The sequence below is a fragment of the Filicampus tigris genome, chromosome 11 (assembly GCF_054856515.1).
Source record: "Filicampus tigris isolate MCC_2025a chromosome 11, RoL_Ftig_1.0, whole genome shotgun sequence".
Lineage (NCBI taxonomy): Eukaryota > Metazoa > Chordata > Actinopteri > Syngnathiformes > Syngnathidae > Filicampus > Filicampus tigris.
This window is the reverse complement of record NC_141227.1, coordinates 20,144,555-20,167,304: the sequence shown is the minus strand read 5'-3', so window position 1 is coordinate 20,167,304 and position 22,750 is coordinate 20,144,555. Positions and strand designations below refer to the sequence as shown.

General features: G+C 43.1%; 1 protein-coding gene across 3 annotated transcripts in view; it reads right to left on the bottom strand.

Annotated features, from left to right (window-relative positions):
- The window catches only part of LOC147140077 (uncharacterized), a 104,244-nt gene that overhangs the window by 53,589 nt on the left and 27,905 nt on the right, over positions 1-22,750 (bottom strand). For 2 of the 3 annotated variants that reach the window (XM_086044726.1, XM_086044727.1), the window contains exon 7: positions 5,254-5,332. In XM_086044726.1, coding sequence (XP_085900852.1) covers positions 5,306-5,332 — 27 coding nt within the window. In that variant the 3' untranslated portion in view covers positions 5,254-5,305. Of the gene's footprint in view, positions 1-5,253; positions 5,333-7,006; positions 7,125-22,750 lie in introns of all 3 variants that reach the window. The other variant, XM_086044725.1, reaches the window with a different exon arrangement.

Sequence of the window (22,750 nt, the reverse complement as noted above, 5' to 3'; positions counted from 1 at the left end):
TTGAGCTCCACCGTTGTTCTTTCCCATTTAGATTCGATTGGTAGTCTAGTTTTGAGAATGTTTTAACGTTAAATATAATACCTTCCATGTTTTGCTATCATTCCGAGTCAAATTTTAAACTGAATAGCCGTGCAGCCAGCTCGGCCTCTGCGAACAGGAAGTATGCAAATTCAGCAAGTTTGACTGAAATTTAAAAAAAAACGTAATTTCAAGGCATAGACCGGAAAAATGAAATTGATTTCCAACTATGTCATAATTTGTCGATTTTTTTTCTTTTTTACTCTTCCTGAGGAGAGTGCCTCCCCTGTCTCCCCTGACCCCATGTCCCTGTCCCCTACTTAGCTCTCATGCAGCGCTGAACGCTAGCCGCCAGGCCGACCCGCTGCAAGTCAAGTTTATTTATATAGCCCTTAATCACAAACGAGTCTCAACGGGCTTCACAAGCCCTCGGTTCACAAAGATCAACGACGTCCCCTTGTCTAAAAACCCCCATCCGAGCAAGGAAAAACTGAGAAAACGGCAGGTCTCGTCAGACCCACCGCTTCAGACAGACGTGTAATAGCAGTGTTTGTGCCATCTTTCACGATACTTAACATTGTAGCACAGATGAAAATAATGCTAAATTACAAGTAGCTGAACGCTCTTGCTTCTTTCACCTCCTTTGTAAAGAGTTGAGCATCCATTTTTCCCATCATTTACACTCATTAGGGTCATGGGTGAACTGGAGCTTTTGCCAGCTGAATATGGCCGAGAGTCGGGGTACACCCTGGACTGGGCGCTAGCCAATCGCAGGGTACGTATAGAAAGACAATCAGAATCGGATTGATGTTTAGGGGACCATTGGTATCCCGCTACAGATTTAGCCACTGTGGTTAGCACACTTTATACAGAAACATTTACAACGTGTTCCAAATTATGACGCATAATGACAATTATATGACATTCACCTTCACTGGTTCTCAATAGGGTTGATGTCAGGGGACGACGCTGTCCACACCATGAATTTTCTCACTTTTTCCCATAGCAGCTAAAGCTGCAACGGTATCTTTTATGATGGTACATTGTCTTGCATGTGAATTATTTGGCTGCGGAAAGCACGTTTTTTTTTCATGTTGGTACCTTGAGGCACCCTAAAGGGCCCTACCATCTCTTTCCCCCTAAAACTTCACTCAGCCATCTCCTTGCTGACGTCGCAGCTTTGTTGGGAGATGGCGGCCAGCCACCAACCATCTGGATCATTCAAAGCAGCACGGCACTCGTCAGTGAATGAAACTATTTGAAAATCGGCACGCTGCAAATGTTTCTGCTTGTTGCTCATCTGTGGCTTTTGAACAGCTGCTCGCTTAATACGATTACATTTGCGCGACAGAAACTTTCTTTAAATCACCATTTTCGGAACAAAGCCGTTTGCTTTCTGACTCGCACGCAAATTTCACAGTACGATGATTATCTTGAGCTGGCTCGTGCTTTCATTCCTTTCACAAGGCATTGGACTACTCATTGCTTGAGGCGTCTTTTTCTATAAATATTATCTATCTATCTATCGATCTATCTATGCTGGAAAACCAAGGTAACTCATCTGTGCTATAACATCATGTTGATGATGCACAACAGTTACTTTAGCATAAATGCTAATGCTAAAATTAGAGCCTTCCCCATCGCGTTTATTCAAGTCAAGTCAGTTGATTGGGCTGATTGGCCGAGACTGTGTTCGATCGTATACCTCAGAAATGCATTCGGATGGATTTATGTTTGAGCACATTTGATTTCTTCCAACTCTAAAAAAACAACCTGACAAATTACCTCACCAAATGCAATTGTGTTTCTTGTCACAAAACAATTCACATTTCAATTCGAAGGTAACTTGTAACTTAAATGTGTTACATTTGTGGAATAAGAGATAATCCACTCGTTTTTATCCATCTCTGGGAAATGACAAAATGGCCGCCCCCTCAGATGGCTAAAAACGTGTGGATTTTGCTGCTTAACTCATATTCCACAAATGCAGATATTAATCAGAATGCCGTGTTTCAACCAGTGGGCCGCTGGGAACATATTCCTGAAAAAAATATGCTTGGGTTGATTTCCCACTTTAACGAACTGTGGACTAGCACAAAAGTCAATGGTCATTTTGTAGAAACTATTTAAAAAAACAGATCTTTTCAGACGATAACAATCAGCTACAAGTTGCGTAATCGGCCCTCATTTCCGATCACGTGACGACTCCGAGCTTGAAACTAAGTGAGAGGTGCCCACGCCGGTCCGCTGAAATGACCAACCCCTAAAATGAGTGATCCAGGCTCACCATGACAATGACAGAGATCTGTGTCACTATGACAAAGCATTGCAGCCATCAACATGATTTTGCTGTGTGTAATTATTACGCACTTTAGCTTTAACTACACTTACTTCAAAAACGCGACAGAAGTGTTAATTACTCGTGCGGAGGCTTTTTTGTTGTGCTCCTTCAAGAGGATAGAGAGGCTAAATAGTTTGACCCTCGCCAAAGTTGCACGCGAGACATGAAAGGACGCGGCGAAATCCTCGGTGAAAGCGGATACAATACAATAAGCGCTTATTTTCTCCTTTCTCCCCCCGCGCGAATGCTGCAGGCTGTCTCGGCTTTGTTGCGTTTGTCAATCACCGTAATTTGGGCTCCATTTCCAAAAATAATTATCAGGTGAGTGGCAGCCCTTTGCCTGGAGTGCCAACTTGGTAGCGGCGTGCCCAAGAGTATTAATTATGCCGCTCAAAATATGAAGTCTTTTAATAGAGAGGCTGACGTGACATCATTGTTTTGGAGTCTTTCTTCCCCCCCCCCCACCCTACAAACATGACAATCACGGGCGTCCCTCTGGTCATCAGCAGAAGATGAGGGGGAATTGTCAGAGGAAGTTATTAACAGGCTGTGTACCGCGTGATAAAGTCAGTCAGACTCTCGCCGGTACGCGTCTGTTGACTCGCAATAAGACCCAAAAAAAAAAAAAAAAAAAAAAAAAAAAGCGCGAGCGAGCGCGTCAACAATCGAGAAAAGACAGAAATGCGCTAATGTGACGCTGAATGTAGCCGCTGAAGCACGAGCGTCCGCTTTGGTTCTCCGCCGCTGCCAATCGGCGGCTTGCTTGCTTAGTTGCTTGCTCGCTGCAGCTGCAGCACTGGAGTTGTGCTTCACATGCGGCGGTTGATGCTCCCGTGAAGCCCCCCTAAGAGGCACAAGACAGCTTCCAGGTCTCATTAGCATCCAGTAGCGGCTAATGCTGCCTCCCTATTACTGTCGGAGGAGCTGGAATTCAGTTGGAGATGAGCACAGCCCAGGGGGCTTAGGGTTGCCAGTTTAATTAGTGCCTGATAATTTCAATAATGAGTGACAATTCATTGGGGCTTTTTAGGTTGGCCCACTGTTTGAGTGCAAATCGATAATCCTCTGTTTCTTCACCCCGCCCCTCTCTCAGCAGCAGATAAAGGGCAAGCGTGCATTGCTTGCTGCTGTTGTTGGGGTGCAGTGGGGAGTAAGGTGGGGGGAGGGGGGGAGGGTTGTTGGGGGGGGGGTAGAGGAGTCGATCCCTTTGCTGGAATTAAATGAAAAGAATCAACTTAGAGCATGTCCCTTTGAAACCGAGAAAGGGAAGCCTATGTGATTTCATTTGCTGTTATTGGATGAGCAGGTGGGTCTTTAGTTGCTGTTGTGGGGTCCAACGTAAAAACAATTTGCCTTGGAGTGATACGCCGCGAGTGAGCGCCGGGGTTAAGAGGTGCGCTGTGTTCTCTGCTACTGAGCTACTCAATGGAGGGATGATACAGCCACAACATTAGGGACGCCTGCGCCCATCTAACGAGCCAATCACATGAAGAAATAAATAAATAAATAAATAAATACATTTAAAAAATCAAACCTTTTTGTAGATTAGATCATTTTTGTATATATATAATAAACCATAAAGGAAATTCAAGATAATAAAATTCATTAATGCTTGCATTTGACGACACTTAATTGATTTTTTTTTTTCTGCTTGGTTTGCATTGGTGTAAAATTGGAGTGCATCACACTGAGCTGTTTCTAGGAGTTTGCCACGCTTGTATAATAAAGTATTACAATTGGAATTTATTAAATGAATACCTCTCAAGCAGTATCAATAATTGCTCCAGGGAAGCTGTGTTTTTTATTAGCACAGGTCTGACTGTTTGTGGATTTGTATATATATATGTATATATATATATATATATATATATATATATATATATATATATATATATATATATATATATATATATATATATATGTATATGTATATGTATATATATATATATATATATATATATATATATATATATATTAAAATGTTTTAACTAATTAATCTCAAAATCTTTCTACAATTGATTGCGATTAATCGTATTTTTCAACTACAATTTTTTACGAAGCTTGGAACCGAAATTTACTTGAGTAAAATCCTAAATAAATGGTGGGGGGGGGAAATAAAAGTATATTTCGATTCAAAGATGCTTGAATATGATTCTTTTCCTGAGAAATACATAAATAAATAAGTCGAACAATACACCAAAGACGTACAACAGGTCAATTCGATTTGTAACATAACAGGTGGCTTGAAACGCCTTGTTGAGGGCAATCCTTTTACTGGATTAAGTGTCGCCAAGAAAAGCCAAAGAAAAAACAAAACATGACGATTTACTTCTGCTCGACTTTGTTTCAAATGTCTTGAAGATGTTGGTCAAATTCCAACCCGCCATGGCCGTTGGCCTCCACTGTATTAGCAGCATGCAAATGTGATTTAACACGCAGCAAAAACGCGTAGTAAGAAAAAAAAACCAAAAAAAAACAGATGAATAATAATTGATACGCCTCCCAGGCATTAAAAAAAACAAACCGTGTTTACCTGCTCACTCGCCGAAGGTGTCGGGAAGCGCCCGCGTTTTCAGCTACTTGCGCTACTTCGCAGCTCGGCGTGCACGTCATGAGGTGAGAGACGAGTGAAGTTTAAAGCACTTGTCACGTTCCCTCGCGATAATCACACCGGCATGAGTGCGGCGCGGTTGAAAAACAAAAGAATCAATTTTAGGTGTCGCCGCATTTAAAAACACCAATTAAGCAAATCACACTCCCGGCCTGAAACGCTGGCGTCATTGTGGCTGTGGAAACAGCAAGTAGCTCGTGTTTACACGTGTGTGCGACTTGAGGAAAGACGCAAATACATCCCTGGAAGAATATCATTTTGGCAAGAGGAACTTTTTACTGACCTTTACACGCACTTTTCATAAGCGCTCCGTGTTCTCCTCGACATGTGTTGACTCAGCAGGCTGCAGCCATGCTGACACCCTGCGAGGGACACGAGCCTAATTATAGGCACGACATAGACATGACAGCCATTGGCCATATTACAATTTAGTGACAAAAGCTATATTCCATCCATTTTCTAGAACGCCTGTCCTCATTAGAGTCACAGGTCAGCCTACACTCCTTTAAATAACCACATAGCTTCACCTTAAGAAAGTCCATTTAGCTTCATGCTAACAAATGCAGCAAAACACCATAGACGGGCGAACGAAGAGTGCAACCCTGGATATGTGAATACAAACTGTAGAAGAACACACCAAGACAGAAAGTGTAACAATACTCACAGGCATATATTCTTTATCCTCTGTTTTCCACCCATTTTCCATGTATTTCCCCAATGCATTTAAAAGGGTGTCAATCATACGCAAATTTGGGCTACTTATAAGCCAGGCTGGTCCCAATCCTGCGTGAATAGCGGTACTCGACTTTACAGTAAAAAGTTGTTTAAAGCGGAAGTCAACCCAAACAGCAGGCCCACTAGTTGAAACACGGCATTCTGATTAATTTTGCGTTTGTGGAATATAGGTTACGCAGAAAAATTCACTCGTTTTTAGCTATCTCTGGGGGCGGCCATTTTGTCTTCTATCGACTGGAAATGACATCACAACTGCTCACAACGACCAATCACGGCTGAGTTGTTTTCCGAATCTGTGCTGTGATTGGTCGTCGTGAGCAGTTGTGATGTCATTTCCAGTCGACAGAAGACAAAATGGCCGCCCCCAGAGATGGCTAAAAACGAGTGGATTAACACTTATTCCACAAACGCAATATTATTTATCAGAATGCCCTGTTTCAAATAGTGGGCTTGCATAGAGCATATTCTTGAAAAAAAAATGTTTGCGTTGACTTCTCCTTTAAATACATTGGACAGATCATTGGCTCATCTTCTCATCGGATTGGTAAACAGTTACCATTTTTATTTTTTTGTAACTCACTGATCGTCTCCAGAATCCTGATCATGTAACACCTAGTAGTTTTGGTCACCAATATCACATTACAGTATTTTTTATTGCTGTCAGATTGGACCCGAACAGTACTGAATGTTTAACACACATGACAGCGAGCCAGGAAAAAGCAGCGGAAAAGACGGCCAAAGTAAAAGGGGCCAACGAGTCCTGGATGCGATATATTCCCCGTCAGATAGTCTACTTACAGTATATTTGATTTCATGTGAACCCTATAGGGGGGGGGGGATAACAGGCCCCCTTATCACCTTGACCCGCCATCTTCGCCTCTACACTGCCAGTCCAAGAACAGCCGCCATCTTCCCGCTAATACAGAGCACATCAAGAGGCTATCGATTGCGGGTTACTTTGCCGGATATTCCCCCCCCCCCCCCCCCCGGCCCCCCCGACACTTTTCCCCCTCCGCTCTCTCCCGCATGACATGCAGTTCAGCGCCCCCTTCGCGCTGGTCGGCGGCTGTCTTTTTAAATATTCATGACAAAGGTTTCTCCCCCTTTACGCTCCTGCTGCTGAATTTCTAATTGGCTCATCATAAGACATACAACATGCCCTTAAGCGTGACCGTAGCGCCGGTCATCTCCAAACAGCAATTGTGTGCAATTCAGCCACGGGGCTAATTAGCGATTAGCATGTAATGTTTACATGGTTTCTTTTATTTTTTTTTGTGCATTTTTTTTTTTTTTTTTTTTACCTGCGAGGCCAAGGGGATGCTCGAACCCCATGCTTAGATCGCTCCTTGCCGCCTTTGAAGCTTCAAGAGGTGCCCGTCCACATCATAATGACTGGGAGGAGAGCGGCAAGCGCTGCTCCTGTGTAACAACATAATCATCAATTAAGGCAGGGGAAATGGCAAGAAGTGGGTATTTTAGCTCATTAAAAAGGCCCAGAAGAAAAGGTGCGTGTGGCGGATTCCTATATATTTTTACTCCCCTCTGTCAATTGCCATCTTTTAGGCTGATTTTGTCTTTCATGACGAGCGAAAAGCCTGCAAATGTAATTCAGGCACTCAGCGGCAGACGGTCCTAATAAGGGTTAAAATATGAATGACATTTTGCTCCCAGACGAGGTGGCATGGAAATTGGATTGCCGCTGATTTGCTGCCTATTGTCTACCACCTCTCATGTCTGTGAATTATGCCGAATGTATTTTCTTTTTTTTCTTTTTTTTTTCTCCTTACCTCGCCCGCCATTATGGCTCAAATGAATGTCACGGAAAAAGAGTAACAGCGGGAATTTTTACTCCGGAACGAATGCGTTTGTTTTGAAACTCCGATAACATCATGCGTTTCACGCCACCCGGCGCAGGTGATGTTATTTAAATTAAAGCAGACACCATAAATTGAATTAGCGGCTAACAAGCTGTCACTTCCACATCCTTCCCCCTCTTTAAAAGAGTCACAACAAGCATCTATTTGGTCCATTAAATGACGTTTATTTGATATCGCGGGATACCCGGTGGCTAATCAGGACCTGTGTGATAAATCACGACGGCGGAGCCACAACAAGGACGTACAGTAGCTCATGTCTTCCGCGGCGTTGCAGACATTAAAAAGAATAGCAGATTCCCCCAACTTCTTTGAGGATGTGCTGCCTTTGAGAGAAGGCTTCTTTTGAGCATATCCAAACGTTTTCATCTCGCTCATTTTTTTACCCCCCCCCCCCCCCCCCTTCCAATCTGTTTTCGGAGCCGGAATGCCGGGCCTCTACACAAACCAGCGTTGAGACGAAAGTCAATGCGAGTGCAAAGATGGCTGCTAAAGAGGCCTCATTGAGGAAGCGCTGTCATTTTCACTCGAGCAACCACTGCGGCCTTAAACCTTTAACAGCCAAGACAAAATAGTTTCGCTTTTAAGATCTCCTCATGGCAGTCATAAAAAAAAATTAAAAATCTATATATGAGCCTCTATTAAATGGTTGAGATAGCTAAAAATAGCATGAAAATGACCAAAAAAATGTTTTTTTAAAGACCATAAAAGACAGAACAAACAAGCAACTCACAAACTATGCTCTTATTGGGGTGGGGGGGGGGCACAGTGTGAGATCTGGAAAAAGCACCTCAACACATAGAGACATAAAAACAAAAACACAATAGATCTCAAAGACTGGCACGTGGGAAGGGGAGTTTAGAGCGTCCACACTGAGGGGTCCATGTTAGAATGAAAAGAACGGTGTGTTGAATTTACTCAATTTGATTTTGTCAAGTGGTCGCGCGAAATAAAATCACCTGGATCCAGATTTCTTTTTTAAGGAGAAATTGTATCAAAATACAGATGATTCTATTTTGTGCAACCGCTTGACAAAATAAAATGGAGTAAATCCAATGCACGTTTTTTTGAAGTGTAGGCGCCCCGTGCCGCCTCAGCATTACCCTGCAAAGTAGGGAGGATGAGGTAAAGGAGTTGGAGATGGGAAAAAAAAGGTTGCGTGTCCGTACGAGTGCGTTTGTGTAAGTCTAAGGTAGGAATAAAGTGGCAATTACAAGAACAAAGTCAAAACATGCAAGAATAGCCATTTTAACAGGGTAAAAAGGATCAAAGACCATTTTAAGGATAATGAAATAATAACATTGCAGGAAATAAAACATGATGCATGAGAATACAGTCATAGTTATCAATGAAAAAGTCATACTTTTACAACAACGGGGCATGGTCAAGGTCAAACAGAAATTAGACTCTAGGAAAGCCTTCACAACGTAATAACATAGTAATACCATGGTAATAAACTGTAATAACACAGTATGGAACTAAAAACATGCAAATTGTATGAAGGTACATAGGTGTAACCGTCCTTCAGTATGCAGACTTCACTCCCGCCCCCTTTTCCATAATTGCTCATTAATGAGATGGAAATATATTTCTGCCACAAAGTTGGAGAAAGATGCAGCCGGCAAGAAAAGCTGTAAATCTAAACATTTGAAAAGGAATTAGTAACGGGAGCCTCCCATTCTTGTTCCCTGAAAAATTAATGCGCCGCATGTTCTATTTATGACGGCGGCCGACTGTCATTCACTTTCGGCGAAGGAGCAGAAATTAAAAGTGACAGCGGGCTCATCAAGAATGAATGCCATTGTATTCAACCAGGAGTGCACGACAAGCCGGCAAGAGTCGGGGTAATAATAAATAAAAAAAAATAAAACGACGCAGCCTTCCGCCGAGCTCGCCGAGATGCGCTGAATGAAGGAATGAGGCCAAGCGCGCGTCATAAAATGCAGAGCAAAGTAAAACTTTTATCCCGACACTTTTTTTTTTTTTTTTTTTTTTGCCGTTGAACCCAGATTGCGGGGTTTAACAACACAAAAGTGACTTTTGTTTTTGTGCTAGCTCAGATCTGCGCATAATTGCCGGCCCGCCTGATTAATAGCGAGAGGTTTAGATCCGACTGCGCCGCTGCTAAATGGTCAGGTTCCCATGTGAGGCAAATAAATGAAATATTAGTTGATTACATATTTAAATCTCTCTCCCCAGGCTGTCTTCTAGCCTCTTTTTTTCCCCACTTCTCCGGCTTGGTTTGCATTATAATGTTCACCAAACTGTTTTCCCAACTAATGGCTTGCAACAACGTGGTCCAACGCTTTCCTCCCCCACTCGACGCAATAGGGTGGAGATTTTCAGAACAAATTACCGGCACGCTGAGGGAAGGCCTCAGACTTTCTGAGGAGGCAGAAGGGAGGGATTCATCGTTGCGCGCTTACAAAAGTTGAATATTGCCTGCGGAACGTCCTCACGGTGTGTTGCCGACGCGTCCGCTGGAGGCAATAAGTCAAACTTGTCAAAGGTGCAACATTTGGAAATCCATATCGCACCTCCATCTCCTTTTTCCTTTTACCAGGTGACGGCCGCCGTCTTTTAATAGCCCTCGTCGGCATATTAAGTCCAAGGTCGTGTTTGAAATTCCGGCCCCGCTTTGCCGGTTCATAATCTAAGTCGTATCCGTCAAATCGCTGACGTCTCAAAACAAACAGGGGAGGACGCCGGGCGCGCGGCAGCTTCGGGGGCGGGAAGGGGGGCCCCTCGGAATAATGGCGCGGGGCAGCCCCGCCGCCGCACCGTCCTATCTCAGGTGTGTGATTAAAATCAATTAAATCACTTCTCTCGTGTCAAGCGCCCCCCCCCCCCCCCCCCCCCCCCCCCCACCGAATCTCCTGACAAATGAAACTGCGCTTTAGGAAGACGAGGATGGTCCTGGTCCTGTCGTGGCTGGGCTCATATTCACAAATGAGATTAAGATTGGGCTGCGGAGGGATTTCAAAGGCCTGTTTTCCATAAGAGCATGAAACAGCCTGTGAAGCCCCGTGTAGGCTACATTAAGTAGACTTGAAAGTGTCTGGAGCACAGATCAGCTCCCAGCCCGCAGTCGGAGTAACTAGCTGGAAAGAGAGGCGCTGGAGTGTGTGTGTGTGTGTGTGTGTGAGGCAGGGGCTGGGTGTGTGGGGGGTATTTACCTGCATCCACAGTGCACCAATTTCCTGAGTGGAAGTTGGAGGAAAAATACTAAATAAATAATATAAAAAGTGGCCAGTTGCTGCTGCTGCTGCTGCTGCTGCTGCCGCACTCCAACAACATGACGGACACCCGATGGACGCGAAGCACACACAATGCAATATTTTCCCGGAAATATGTATTTGTTAGGCCATAAACAGTGATGGGAAGTAACAGTAGGCCTGCTCGATTATGGGGAAAAATGTTAATCACGATTATTTTGGATGATAATTGAAATCGCCATTATTCAAACGATCATTTATTGATGGGGTACAAAACAAGAGAAAATGTTTAAACGTAAGAAATACATTTCTTTGAAACACTATAATTATGTAAGTTCCTTTCGGACCAAACAAAATCTATAAAATTTGTTATAAAATTAAAAAAAACATTGCAAATCTATAAATTTTAGTATGATTTTTGTGTGTAAAAAAATAGTGCACTGGATATGAATGATTAATTAATCATCGTTTTTCACGATTATGCCAATTTTGTAATCGTGGAGTGTAATCATTGGAATTGAATTTCGATTAATTGCACAGCCCTAAGTAACAGTAAATATACTTCAGAGTATTTACTTTTCAGATGACTTTTTAGTATTACTCTCTACAACAAGAGTTCAACTGTAAAAGCAGACTCGCATTTTTTTTGTAAATTCAGGTGCCAATTTTGTAATCGGGAGTGTAATAATCACAATTGTAATTGAATTTCGATTAATTGCACAGCCCTACATGGAAATACAATATTTTACCATAAACCACTAGATTTTGCTATAAAAACGCAATCTGCTGCTCCAAAATGCAATATTGTGACATGAAACGATTACATTCTGCCACTGGGATATTACAGTTAGCAAAACGCAAGTGTTGGTGTGTGCTGCTGTTTATGAAGCTGCATCCACATTGCACCACTTTCCCGAGTGAAACTTGGAGTGGGGGGGGGGGGAAAAAAACCCCGGCATAAATAGTTAAAAAGGCCTCAATCTATTTCCGACACAATATTACGGTTTGTCTGATGCATCCATTAATGAGTGATTCATCTAATATTCATATGTATTAAATCATGTGTTTGGAGTCAATACAGCCCTCACCGCAGACAAATTAAGCCATTTACCCGGCATCAATATGGAATCGTTAGACGCCCTTTGTGTATTGTTCTCTCCGGTCGGCGGACCACCCCGCTCTTCGCCACACGCAAACGAGAGGAGGTGAGGCTTTTTTTTTTTTTTTTTTATGACCGGATCTGCTGATCCCATCTCCAGCGGGCCTGCCTAACCCCCCTTTAGTCACATTAGGCAAAAGTGCTAAATCAAAGTGTGGAGTCAGCCCGCTGTGTGTTTAACGTCCCCCCGCTCTTGTCACCGATGACCAGGGGCGGGCCGCCACGTGTCCTTGCCCTATCCCCCCGTGTCCTATCGCTCCTTTGCACTCCTTTATGTGTCCACGGGGCATGGCCGCTCTTCGAAAGGCAAGCGCGCGTGCATGCTCAAGAGGAGCCTGTTTATTTTTTTGTCAGGCTTTTTTTTTTTTTTTTTTTTTTTTATATTCATCAGATGTCCCAAATTGCTCCCCCTGCAGCAGTTGTTTTATTCATGGTGCCACGGGTCCCTCCTGTTTCATACCTAAATGTTCATCTGTAGCTATCATCATGGTCAACAGGGTCCCGCGGGAATTTTCTGGTAAATCATACAAAATCAAGGCGGATTTTATGGGCTGACTTTACTATTGCTGAATGAGTGCGAGACAAAAAAAAAAAAAAAATGTCACATGCTGCATGCTTATTATACCACAAAAATGCTTTAAAGGGGAAGTCATGTCAGGAATTTTCTTTACATGTTCTATGCGCCCCCAGTAGTCTCAATATGGTATTCTGATTCATATAGCGTTTGTGGAATATGAATCACCCGTTTTTAGCCATCTCGGGGGCGGCCATTTTGCCACTTGCCGTCGACTGAAAATGACATCACAGTTGCCCAGGTAAGGACCAATTATGGCTCACCTGTTTTCTGGGTTTGTTCATGTGATGTTTGACAGCTAAGCCCTTAGGCCACAGGTGTTCAACAAAAGGCCCGGGGGTCAAATCTAGCCTGCCACATTATTTTATATGGCAAAGCAAATTACCGTATTTTCCGGACAATAAGTCTTGTTTTTTTTTTTTCATAATTTGGCTGGGGGGGCGACTTATACCATGGAGCGACTTATGTGTGAAATTATTAACACATTATATCGTATCCCTTTCCTTTTCAAGGTCAGCAAACAATACATCTGTGTTGTGCTTCTCATCCGTTGGTGGCGAAGTTACCGACGGACACCACATTCCTGCTTACAATAATTCATTCTATGCATCCCGACTAGTCAAAACACGGTATTAATATTCCATCTGTGGAATATCAACTAAGCACCGATACCAACCCATTTTTCTCCATTTGTCGGGTGGCCATTTTGCCACTTGCTGTCCACTGAAAATTACATGGGCTTAGCTTGCAAACCAAACCCAGAAAAAAGAGTAAAAGAGTGAGCCATAATTGGTCATTACCTGGGCCCTGTGATGTCATTTTCCGTCGAAAATGGCCGCCCCGTGAGATGGATGAAAACAGATGGATTTTGCTGCTTAATTGATATTCCACAGATACTAAACTAGAATATTGTAAAGAACATTTTTGACCTGACTGCACTCAGTATTTTTTTGGGGTGGATAATCGGTTAAAAAAGTTTGGCAAATGCTAGTAAATTTGAGCTAATCGACGCTATCCCCGCACAAACTTTGTTTGCATTTGGGGGCAAATTCACACATTTTGCGTGAAAAGTGTGAACATATGCGCGGCAAGTGTTTTTCCAAAAGTGCAGCAAAACTTATGTAGGACGCTGACCTGCATTGGGTTTTGAAGAGCAAAGGAAAAGTCTACTTCTTTAACTGAGGCTCTTGTGGGAGCACAATAACAGACAGTATGTTTATTTGCGGTGAAACTACACAGCACAAAGAGAAAGCGCAGCCACACCGGGGGGATTTTCCCTCACTCTGGAGGAGGGTACAACCAATATTCCCAAACCCATGCCAGGACTTGTGATTCCACCATATATATTTATATAAATCACTTTTTTTTTTTTTTTTTTTTTTAGTTTTATGAAGGATGATCAAATCAACACGGACGTGTCTTTCATCAGTCTGTTGCAGGGTAAAGAGAGACTTTCAAAATAATCCCTTAAGTAGACGAGGAGGATTTTTTTTTTTCTTTTTTGTTATTTTATTTTAAGAAGCGGCAAGATGGCCCACACGCGCAATGACAATTACGCCTTATTCTTTTTGTTATTTCTTCCCCCTGTTTCGCAATCACCCCGCAACACATGTTATTATTCCGCCTCTCGACAGGTCATATTTTGTCAAATGAAATGCCGAATTGCTTCCCGCTCGGCACGTGAGCCCAAGTGATACATGTAAGTAGAATTAAATTACTCTATAGCATATTACAGCCTCGCCGGGATTTGTGGACCCGTCCCTCCATTTTTAATAAGTGCTTATTTCCCCGGGGGGTCTTGTTGGGCACCGGGGGGGTCAACAGTGTCCAAGAGGGCAAAGCTTGTTCACCACATTCCCGAGCCCTTTAATTGCCGCAGGTTATGTGTGCTATTATCTTCCTCTTTCTCTTTCATTACGGAAGGTGCAGAGGTTCGGATTGACCCGTCCTCTCCATTTGGAGAGCGCTCGGCGTGTTTAGCGCACTTCAATTAAGTGCGCCCAGATGAGATTTGTCTAATTAATTATTCCGGGTGCTGTTTGAGCCCCCCTCTTGCATATATAAATTTGCTCTTAAAAGCCGCCTGGCCTTATTTTGTGATTGTGTTACAACTGTAACTGCAATCTACTTCTTCTTTTTTTTTGGGGGGGGGGGGGGGGGGGGGGTGGTTGGATGGAGGGGGCCCGGTGCTCCCGGGAGTGTTTGCTCTGACTCAAACATAATAACCCACGGCGCTGTCTGTCTGACTCTCAGCCACTCTCATTCCCGCTCGCAGCTGATGCCGTAACCCCGGACCCTTCCCTGCAGGCTGTGCTGACGGCGGGCTCCGAGCGGCCGACACACTCGCGCGCACGCACACACCCGCACGCACACACTGAGGAACCTGTAATGCATTCATTTGCATTTGCACTGACTCATACGCCAGCCAGTCAAGTGAGAGCACTAACCACCATACATGCAGATGTTGTGTCTATCTTATTTGACTCGCCTCCACTAGTTGTAATTAGTTTTAAATGAAGGGCCGTGGGAGGTGGTGGGGGCGTAAAGGGGAGGTGTGGGGGGGGGGGGGGTGGTCTCGCTTTATGTGCTGATGAGCAGAAACAACAAAAAGTTGTAAAGTTGCATCTGGAGACCCGTTCAATGCTGGAAATTGTTTGGTGTGCCCATCAAGAGTCGTATACTTGGTTTATTTAGGACCAGAGAGTGTTTTAACGGGTTGTTTTTCCCCTTAAAACTTAATCATATTCTGACAATTTAGTAAGAACAAAGCATTTACATAACAGTAAAGTACTGATCTTGCATTGACATGAAATGTGTTGCCCTGAAAGCGAGAAAAGAGACCTAATTTATAATACAAAATGCAAAATCTTTATGATAATGCGAAATACAGACATTATGGTGTAGCGGTACGCTAAATCACGTTTCGGTTCGGTTTCTTGGAAACTTCTGTTCGGTATATTTTCGGAACAAAAAAAACGTTTTTTTAAAAATATGTTTATTTTGAAAAGATGATCACTTTTTGTGATGAAAAAAGATACATACAATAACAGTTACAATTATTGCTAACTGTATTAAAACTCTTTTTAATGAAATACAGTAACTTTAAAGTCTTTATGAAATTATTTACACTTTTTAGGCATTGAAATCTTTGAATGTTCAACACAGCATATTGTAACGAATTGGGTTATCTGTGTTGTGGTCGGATTTGTGTTTTGCTGAGTTGCGATGTTTCCGAGGTTCATGAATGCATCGTACGGCCAGCGAGAGAAGCAGCGGGGAACGAAGAACAGAGTTGTTGTACTTTGTTTTGGGCTAAAAATACTGCTTGCTTCCTCGTCTAAAAAACATTCAAAGTCGGATGATGTCGTTTTAAGTGCTATTATGACAGACGTGCTTGCTACAGCATAGCCGCCGATCTCATGTAGCAATATCGGCACACAACTTTGGGACTTATACACGGACCTTTCCCCATTGGCGATTTTAACAGGAAAGCTAGAATGTTCCCAAACAGGAGACCGTACTGTACGGGGTCCTTCGAGCTATGGCTTGTTTTGCGTATGCCATTATAATGCCATTTATCCATGCATTTATGATTTATTACAGCTTCTGGCGTCCTGGATCCTATTTAGTGCCGTCGCCCTCCTCTCCCGCGTGCAACAGTCAATAGCGAATAATCTCGCGCTAATAAGTGGACCGAACCGAACGCAAGTGGACCGAACCGAACATGTCATACGGAAACGTATTAATACACCCATCAGACATCGCATTAACTTGAATTTGTTTTTTTTTCTCCAAAATTGTATATAAGTGTTTTTCACAGGACATCAACGATATACAGTGACAATATTAACAACATAACTGTTTTGATCTGTAGCAAAAAACAATTAACACCCCATGTAAACAACCATTAATAACTCACCTATTCCCTTTTATTTTGTTCCCTTCCTGATATGCTCTCAGAAAATAGTTTTAGTAATAGACTGATACCACATTGCTTAGCCTGTCAGTCTGCTAGCTTCATCTGCGAAGAACAACTAATAATAGTGACGTACTGATAAGCTAAGAGGAGTTGAAATGTCTCAATGAAGAATACATTTGTCAGTCTCTCTTATACTGCCCCCCGTTTGGCTGCGGTGGACACACCAGAAAGGGGAGCACAATGACCAAAACAGCAAAGACATTTTATTTAATTATATTTAATTATTTTCTGTATGTTTTATAAAAAAAATATCTATATATTAAGGAGTGATATTTTTCCTCATTAAATACACATTGCAGCATTTTTTTTTGGGGGGGGGGGCGACTGGTTCGTATTAATATTTCCATTAGCGTCAGTGGGAAAAGATGATTTCAGATACGGCTGTTTTGTGTCACGGGAAAAAGGCGCCACTTTAATAGCGGCAATTAAAATGATTTTGGTGGGTGTCAATTCTTTGCGTGGGTTTACTGTGTTGCTAAGTGGCATCAACGAGTCTTATTCTACAGCGGACCAGATCAAAACAAAGCCTTGTGGACTCGCAAAGTCTTCATGAGGGGATTGGCGCACTTTTACCTGAGCTTGACAAGGCTTGCCTTCAGTCGCAAAGGAAGGGAAAGTGAACGAGTGATCAATATAAACGCAGGTGTTTGGAGGATTGATCAGTAATAGTCCCTCGGAATGGAGGTGGGTGGGTGCTTGGAAAAAAAAAAAAAAAAAGAGGAGAAATCACAGGAAAGAAAGTGAAAAGTTAAGTAGGACACTATCAGGCATTCCCTGGATACAAGTGTTGGAAAAGCGGCGGTGCACAAATGAAAAAGAACAGAGGAGAGCTGTTTGGGGAATTCAAAAAAGAATAATTAAAAACTCAAATCGGGCTCTTAACTGTGAGAAAGACAGCGTGAGCGAGTCGGTTTTTTTTTTTTTTTTTTTTTCATCCAAGCCACCAACAAGAATACACGGGGACGATAACTGGCTCAGCCGTAGGCTATTAAAATATTAACCACCGCTGTCCGAGCTGGGATTTTCCGAGCGGTACTGAGCGCTATCCTCCCCGGATGCCGGGCCTGAGAGAAAGGCTCTGCTCCCGCTCGCTGCCCTGTGGGAGGCTCGGGCTTGCATGAGGAAGCGTTTTAATGTTTCTCAGATGCGAGAGAGAGAGAGAGAGAGAGTGTGTGTGAGAGAGAGAGAGCTTTGACAAGGCAACTATCCTGGGTGTGATTTAAAGGTGTGCACACAGGGAGCCAGGTAGTGCAGCTGAGGGCCTGTTAAGACACCCGCTATCTTTCTAAAGGAGACAGAACTTTTTTTTTTTTTTTTTTCCCCCCAAATTCCCAAGTGGCCGAGCTGAACTCGGTCCCTTAAGTTTGAATCGTTTTTTGAGATATGAAACGAGTGCTGGAATGCTGCTGCTGCTGCTGCTACCTGACACTCCGGCGCTAAAACATACAGAGAGTGAAACACGTGCACGAACAATAGTATTCAGCAAAAGAAAATTGACTTGGATTCAGAAGTGAGTTACAGTTACTTTGAAAAAGTAACTTAGGTACATGACGGATGACTTGATTTTAAAAGTAACTAAGTTAAGCCACAAGTTACTTCCTTGGTTACATTCAAAAGATGCCGAAAACCCATCTTAAAATAAAATTCACAACCAGTCAATATAAAAGAAAATACGAACTCATTCACTGCCATTGACGTATTTATTTGTCTCTTCAATCCCTGGAAAAAAAAATTTTCAAGGGTAAACGTGGGTCTGAAAATGTCTGGCAGTGAATGAGTTAGTTTTGCATTTGTGGAATAAGTTAATCCATCCGTTTTTAGCCCTCTTAGGGGGCGGCCATTTTGTCACTTCCGTCTACTGAAAATGACATCACAGTGGCTTAGGTAACGACCAATCACGGCTCACCTGTTTTCTGAAGCTGAGCAATGATTGGTCGTTATCTGAGCCCTGAAGCAGCTGTGATGTCATTTTCAGTCGACAGAAGTGACAAAATGGCCGCCCCCTGAGATAGCTAAAAACACAATATTAATCAGAATGCCGTATTTCAACTAGAGGGCCTGCAAAAAAAAAATTGGGGGGTTGATTTCCCTTTCAAAGGCAACATTTTCAAGCGTGATATGATACAGGAATGCTACTGTATTAAATAACGCTCTAACCTCCCCCTTACACTTGACATCTCTCTTAAAGCTAAATGGAATAGAACCCTAATTAATGTCACTGAAATGGCTGCTGCGTCGTTAAAAAAAATAAAACAAAGCTCGAGCTTCACTATGTGGCCTCTTCTATAATACGACTCTTCTACAATCATGCGTTTGAGCAGCTACTTAGCGAGGAGCACCCTCCCATTTGAAAAGCAGGAGTTTTTTTTTTAGTTTTTTTTTTATTGAGTCTCACAGATAAGAGCAATTATTTCTGCGAGTGTGCTCTCTGCTCGCTGCCAAATGTGAGCTGGCACGCCATGAAAAAAGACGAGTGCCGCCTTTGATTCGCCAGACAAAATACAAGAGTGTATTTTTAGCCGCCTTAAAAAGGCTGCCAGCTTTGTTCAGGTGCAGCGTTCTAATGTAATGTACGTTTGCGTCGTCGCCCCGTAGCGGGGAAGCGGTGGATTACAATGAGCCCCCGCTTTAGCGCGGGATACCTTCCAGATTTAACGCGATAGGTGAAAAGAGAAATTGAAGTGACAGCATTTTTTAATAAAGATATCTTTAAAACAGTGCTTTCAAACGATTACAATTTTTAACTAATTAACAGCAAAATTTCCCATAATTAATCGCGATTAATCGTATTGTTCAACTACAATTTTTTACAACGCTTTGAACCGATATTTACTTGAGAAAAATCTTGGAATGAATGTGGAAAAAATTTCAAAGTATATTTTGATTCAAAGATTGTTCTAATAGCTTTCTTTGATCCTTGAATACGATTCTTCTCCTGTAAAACGCAACTGTTGAACGTTGACCAAAGACATGCAACTAATATGGTATTTGAATTTGGTTTTGCCAAGTGCGCAAATTCTTTTAGATTCCTCCAATGAGCCATTGAGCAACTTTTGACTCTCCTCTAAATTTGGCTGCAAAGTGAGCAGAGGTCAGCTGACGCAGGAAGTAAATAAAACTGAGTTAGTTAATGCATTGTAAAACGTTCATTAATCTCCGGAGTTAACTCTTTAACTTTGACAGCTCAAAAGTTAAAAAAATACTTATTAAAGTCAATAATATAGCGGGGGAACACTGTGTGCTTGAATATGGACTGCGTCAGCCCCCATTCCCCCCCCTAATGAATGCTGCATGAGATTACGCAAACTGGCGCGTATCATGGCGCCCCGCTTTAAAATTGTTAAAGTCGCCTCAATTTCCACGACGGGGTCGACGTCGTCGAAATTCTTTCCCGGGCCAAAGTCTTTGCCGCCGAGCATGTTCCGATTCCCGGTCGCCTCTCTCTTACGTCCCCTTGCTCATGTCCCGTTCCTCCCTGGAATCGGGGAGCCCGGCCGGGCCGGGCCGGGCCGGGCCGGGCCGGGCCGGGCCTGCTTGGTTGGCAGATGGGACAGATGAGGAAGGCAGGGATTGCTTAATCCCTAATCTGCTGTCTCTTGGCCGCTCTGGACCGCGGAGGAGAGCGGGAGGGAGGGAAGGAGGGAAGGGATGGAGGGATGAAGGAGAGGAAGAGGGCGATGGAGCCAGCTAGATGGAGCCAGCTGTCAGATGGAGAGTCTTTCATGGTCCTGCGCACACAACAGCTGCACAGGGCCCGCCTGCGCGGCTCTGCATTATTAAGCATCTTTTTAGTTGGTTCCAGATGCAGAGCTAGCTGTGTTTACCCAGGCTTTGTGCTCTCGCAACGCACACGCCTCCTCCTCCTCCTTCGCCCCCCCCCCCCCCTCGCCGCTCCACACCTCCACTTCCGATACGTCCCCCGCTTCCGTGTTGGTGCGGTCAAAGTGCCTCGGCTTAAGTATGTAATGTAGCGGCAAATGACCTTGACACCCGCAGGTCGCATTAGCGCCTCAATCGTTTGCCTCGTTGCGTTTCTTTCCGTTGACGACATTTGATCACTTTAGCATGTGCGCTCTTGAACAACTTTTTCTTTCTTTTGCGGGAGGAAATGAAAATAGAACCTCCAAGGTCGAACATGGCATGTTGGAAACTACGTCTGGTGATTATAAGGTCTGCTTTATACTCAAGAGGTAACTGGATTTGAATCTGGGTTCCGGGGAAAAAACATTTTGGTTGGATTTTTTGTCAATTTTGGAGTCAGCCAGTCGCCGCTCAAATGTATCCAGTTGGTCCAAAATACTGCAGCTCGCCCCTTTAATGGAACATATAAAATGGAGGACGTAACTTCTATTCTCGCTTTTTCACTTCAGAGTTCATGTTAAGAGTCGGCTGTTTGTTTTCAAATCTCAAAATGGTTTTGCCGCTTGACCTCTCAAAGTTGCTCCACCCCTAAACTCGAAATTGCCTCAGGTCATCTGACAAGCTCTTTATGGAAATACGTTTATACCGTACGTTTTATATTGTACATATTGCCCTTCTTTTAGTGTCTTATTTGATTCTATGGTTTTTATCTTTGGTGCTGTTTTATTACTATTCACCTCTCAATTGTGACAAAGACATGCAAACCACATGACCAACATTTAAATTTGACCGAAATGTTTAATTCCAATTGTTACAACGCCTTTTTGGTACTTTGACATTAAAAAAAAAAAAAAGACGTACTGAGCTCTCATGAATTACATGACAGTTCAATTACATGACAAGGCAACTATTAGTTGAGTTCTGATCTGCACAACACTAATGGTGTTTTGACACTAGGCAGAATTACATCACAGTCATGTCTACTCATGGAAAACTGAAGAGGGAAAAGCTAAAGTGTGATTAAAGCATAAGTAATGTGTTACAAGCGTGTAATTACACAGTCTTTTAAACTTGACGATGTGCAAACAACCACACACACACACACGCAGACAACTGACATTGAAACTCAACACAGGGGTCGAAATTTTAACCCACGACCTCTCGACTGTGGTGCACTTGTGCTACCGACAAGTCAACCATGCTGTCCTTTTATGTTTTTTTTTTTATATACTTTTCTTTAAACGTTGGTCCAAACCTCCGATTGTTACGACCTTATTACGGCGCAAGTCAAAAATACATTTGGTGCGAGTTTTACTTTTGGTTTAATTCTTAATTTCATAATCTCAGGGGCATCTTGTCTTGTCTTTTGTGCCTCCACTTTAATTGTCACAAATTAATTCCTACTGAAAAACGTAATTAGGCCTGGTAAAAAAAAAAGGCCTGCTAACCACGACTTCTCCATGCGACTCCCTTTAGAGTAATATTATTCCAAAAATGTTGGTCAGACGTTCCAATTGTTATGACCTCATTGCAGTGCTATGGAATTGTGTCAGAAGTCCATTTCTATTGACATGCGATTAAATCCGGAAAAGGAAGTGTAATTACAGTGTAATTAATGTGTTACGAGTGTCTAATTACACACTCTTTTAAACATGACTCTTGCTGCTGCACTTGAGTTTGCGCAAACGGCCAACTTTGTACAAAAACAAACACACACTTCACACCCAGGGAAAAAAAGCAAAGGGGAGAACATTCAAATTCCACATAGGAGAGCCTGAGCAGAGATTTGAACCTTGGCTTTGAAGCAGACATGAGGTCACGTGCTGGTGGCACCCCCGCCAGTTGTTAGAACAACGTTACAGTACACCACTACAGCTTCACAGTCATTCCATGTGAAAAAAAAAAAGAAAAAGTCATTACTGTGTAATTAATGTGTTACAAGCGTGTAATTACACACACTTATACGGGACGTTCAACGCTGCATGCAAGGATGTGCAAACAGCCCACCTTGTCCAAACACACACACAATTGCCACCGATATTCGCATATTCACGCGGCAAGCTCGTACCAAAGCAAGCTTTGAGGGGGCTAATCTGCGCCTGGGTGCCGTCTCTTGTCAAGTTCAAGAGGGTTAACAAATCTTTACCTCCGCGACAACCCTCCTCTTCCCCCCCTTTTCATGTCCACATTTGTTCGCTGTATGTCCAAAAATCTACAGAGGCCCGTCCCGGCCCAGTTGGGATTGCTCGAGCTGAAGAGCTGGAGGCTTTTCAGTGGCTGGCATCTGTTGTTCCCCTTCCCAGAGCTGCTGGCAGTCACTTAATGGCCATGCTTGGGACGCTGAGAGCGCGGGGAGGGGTGTGTGTGTGTGTATGTGTGTGGG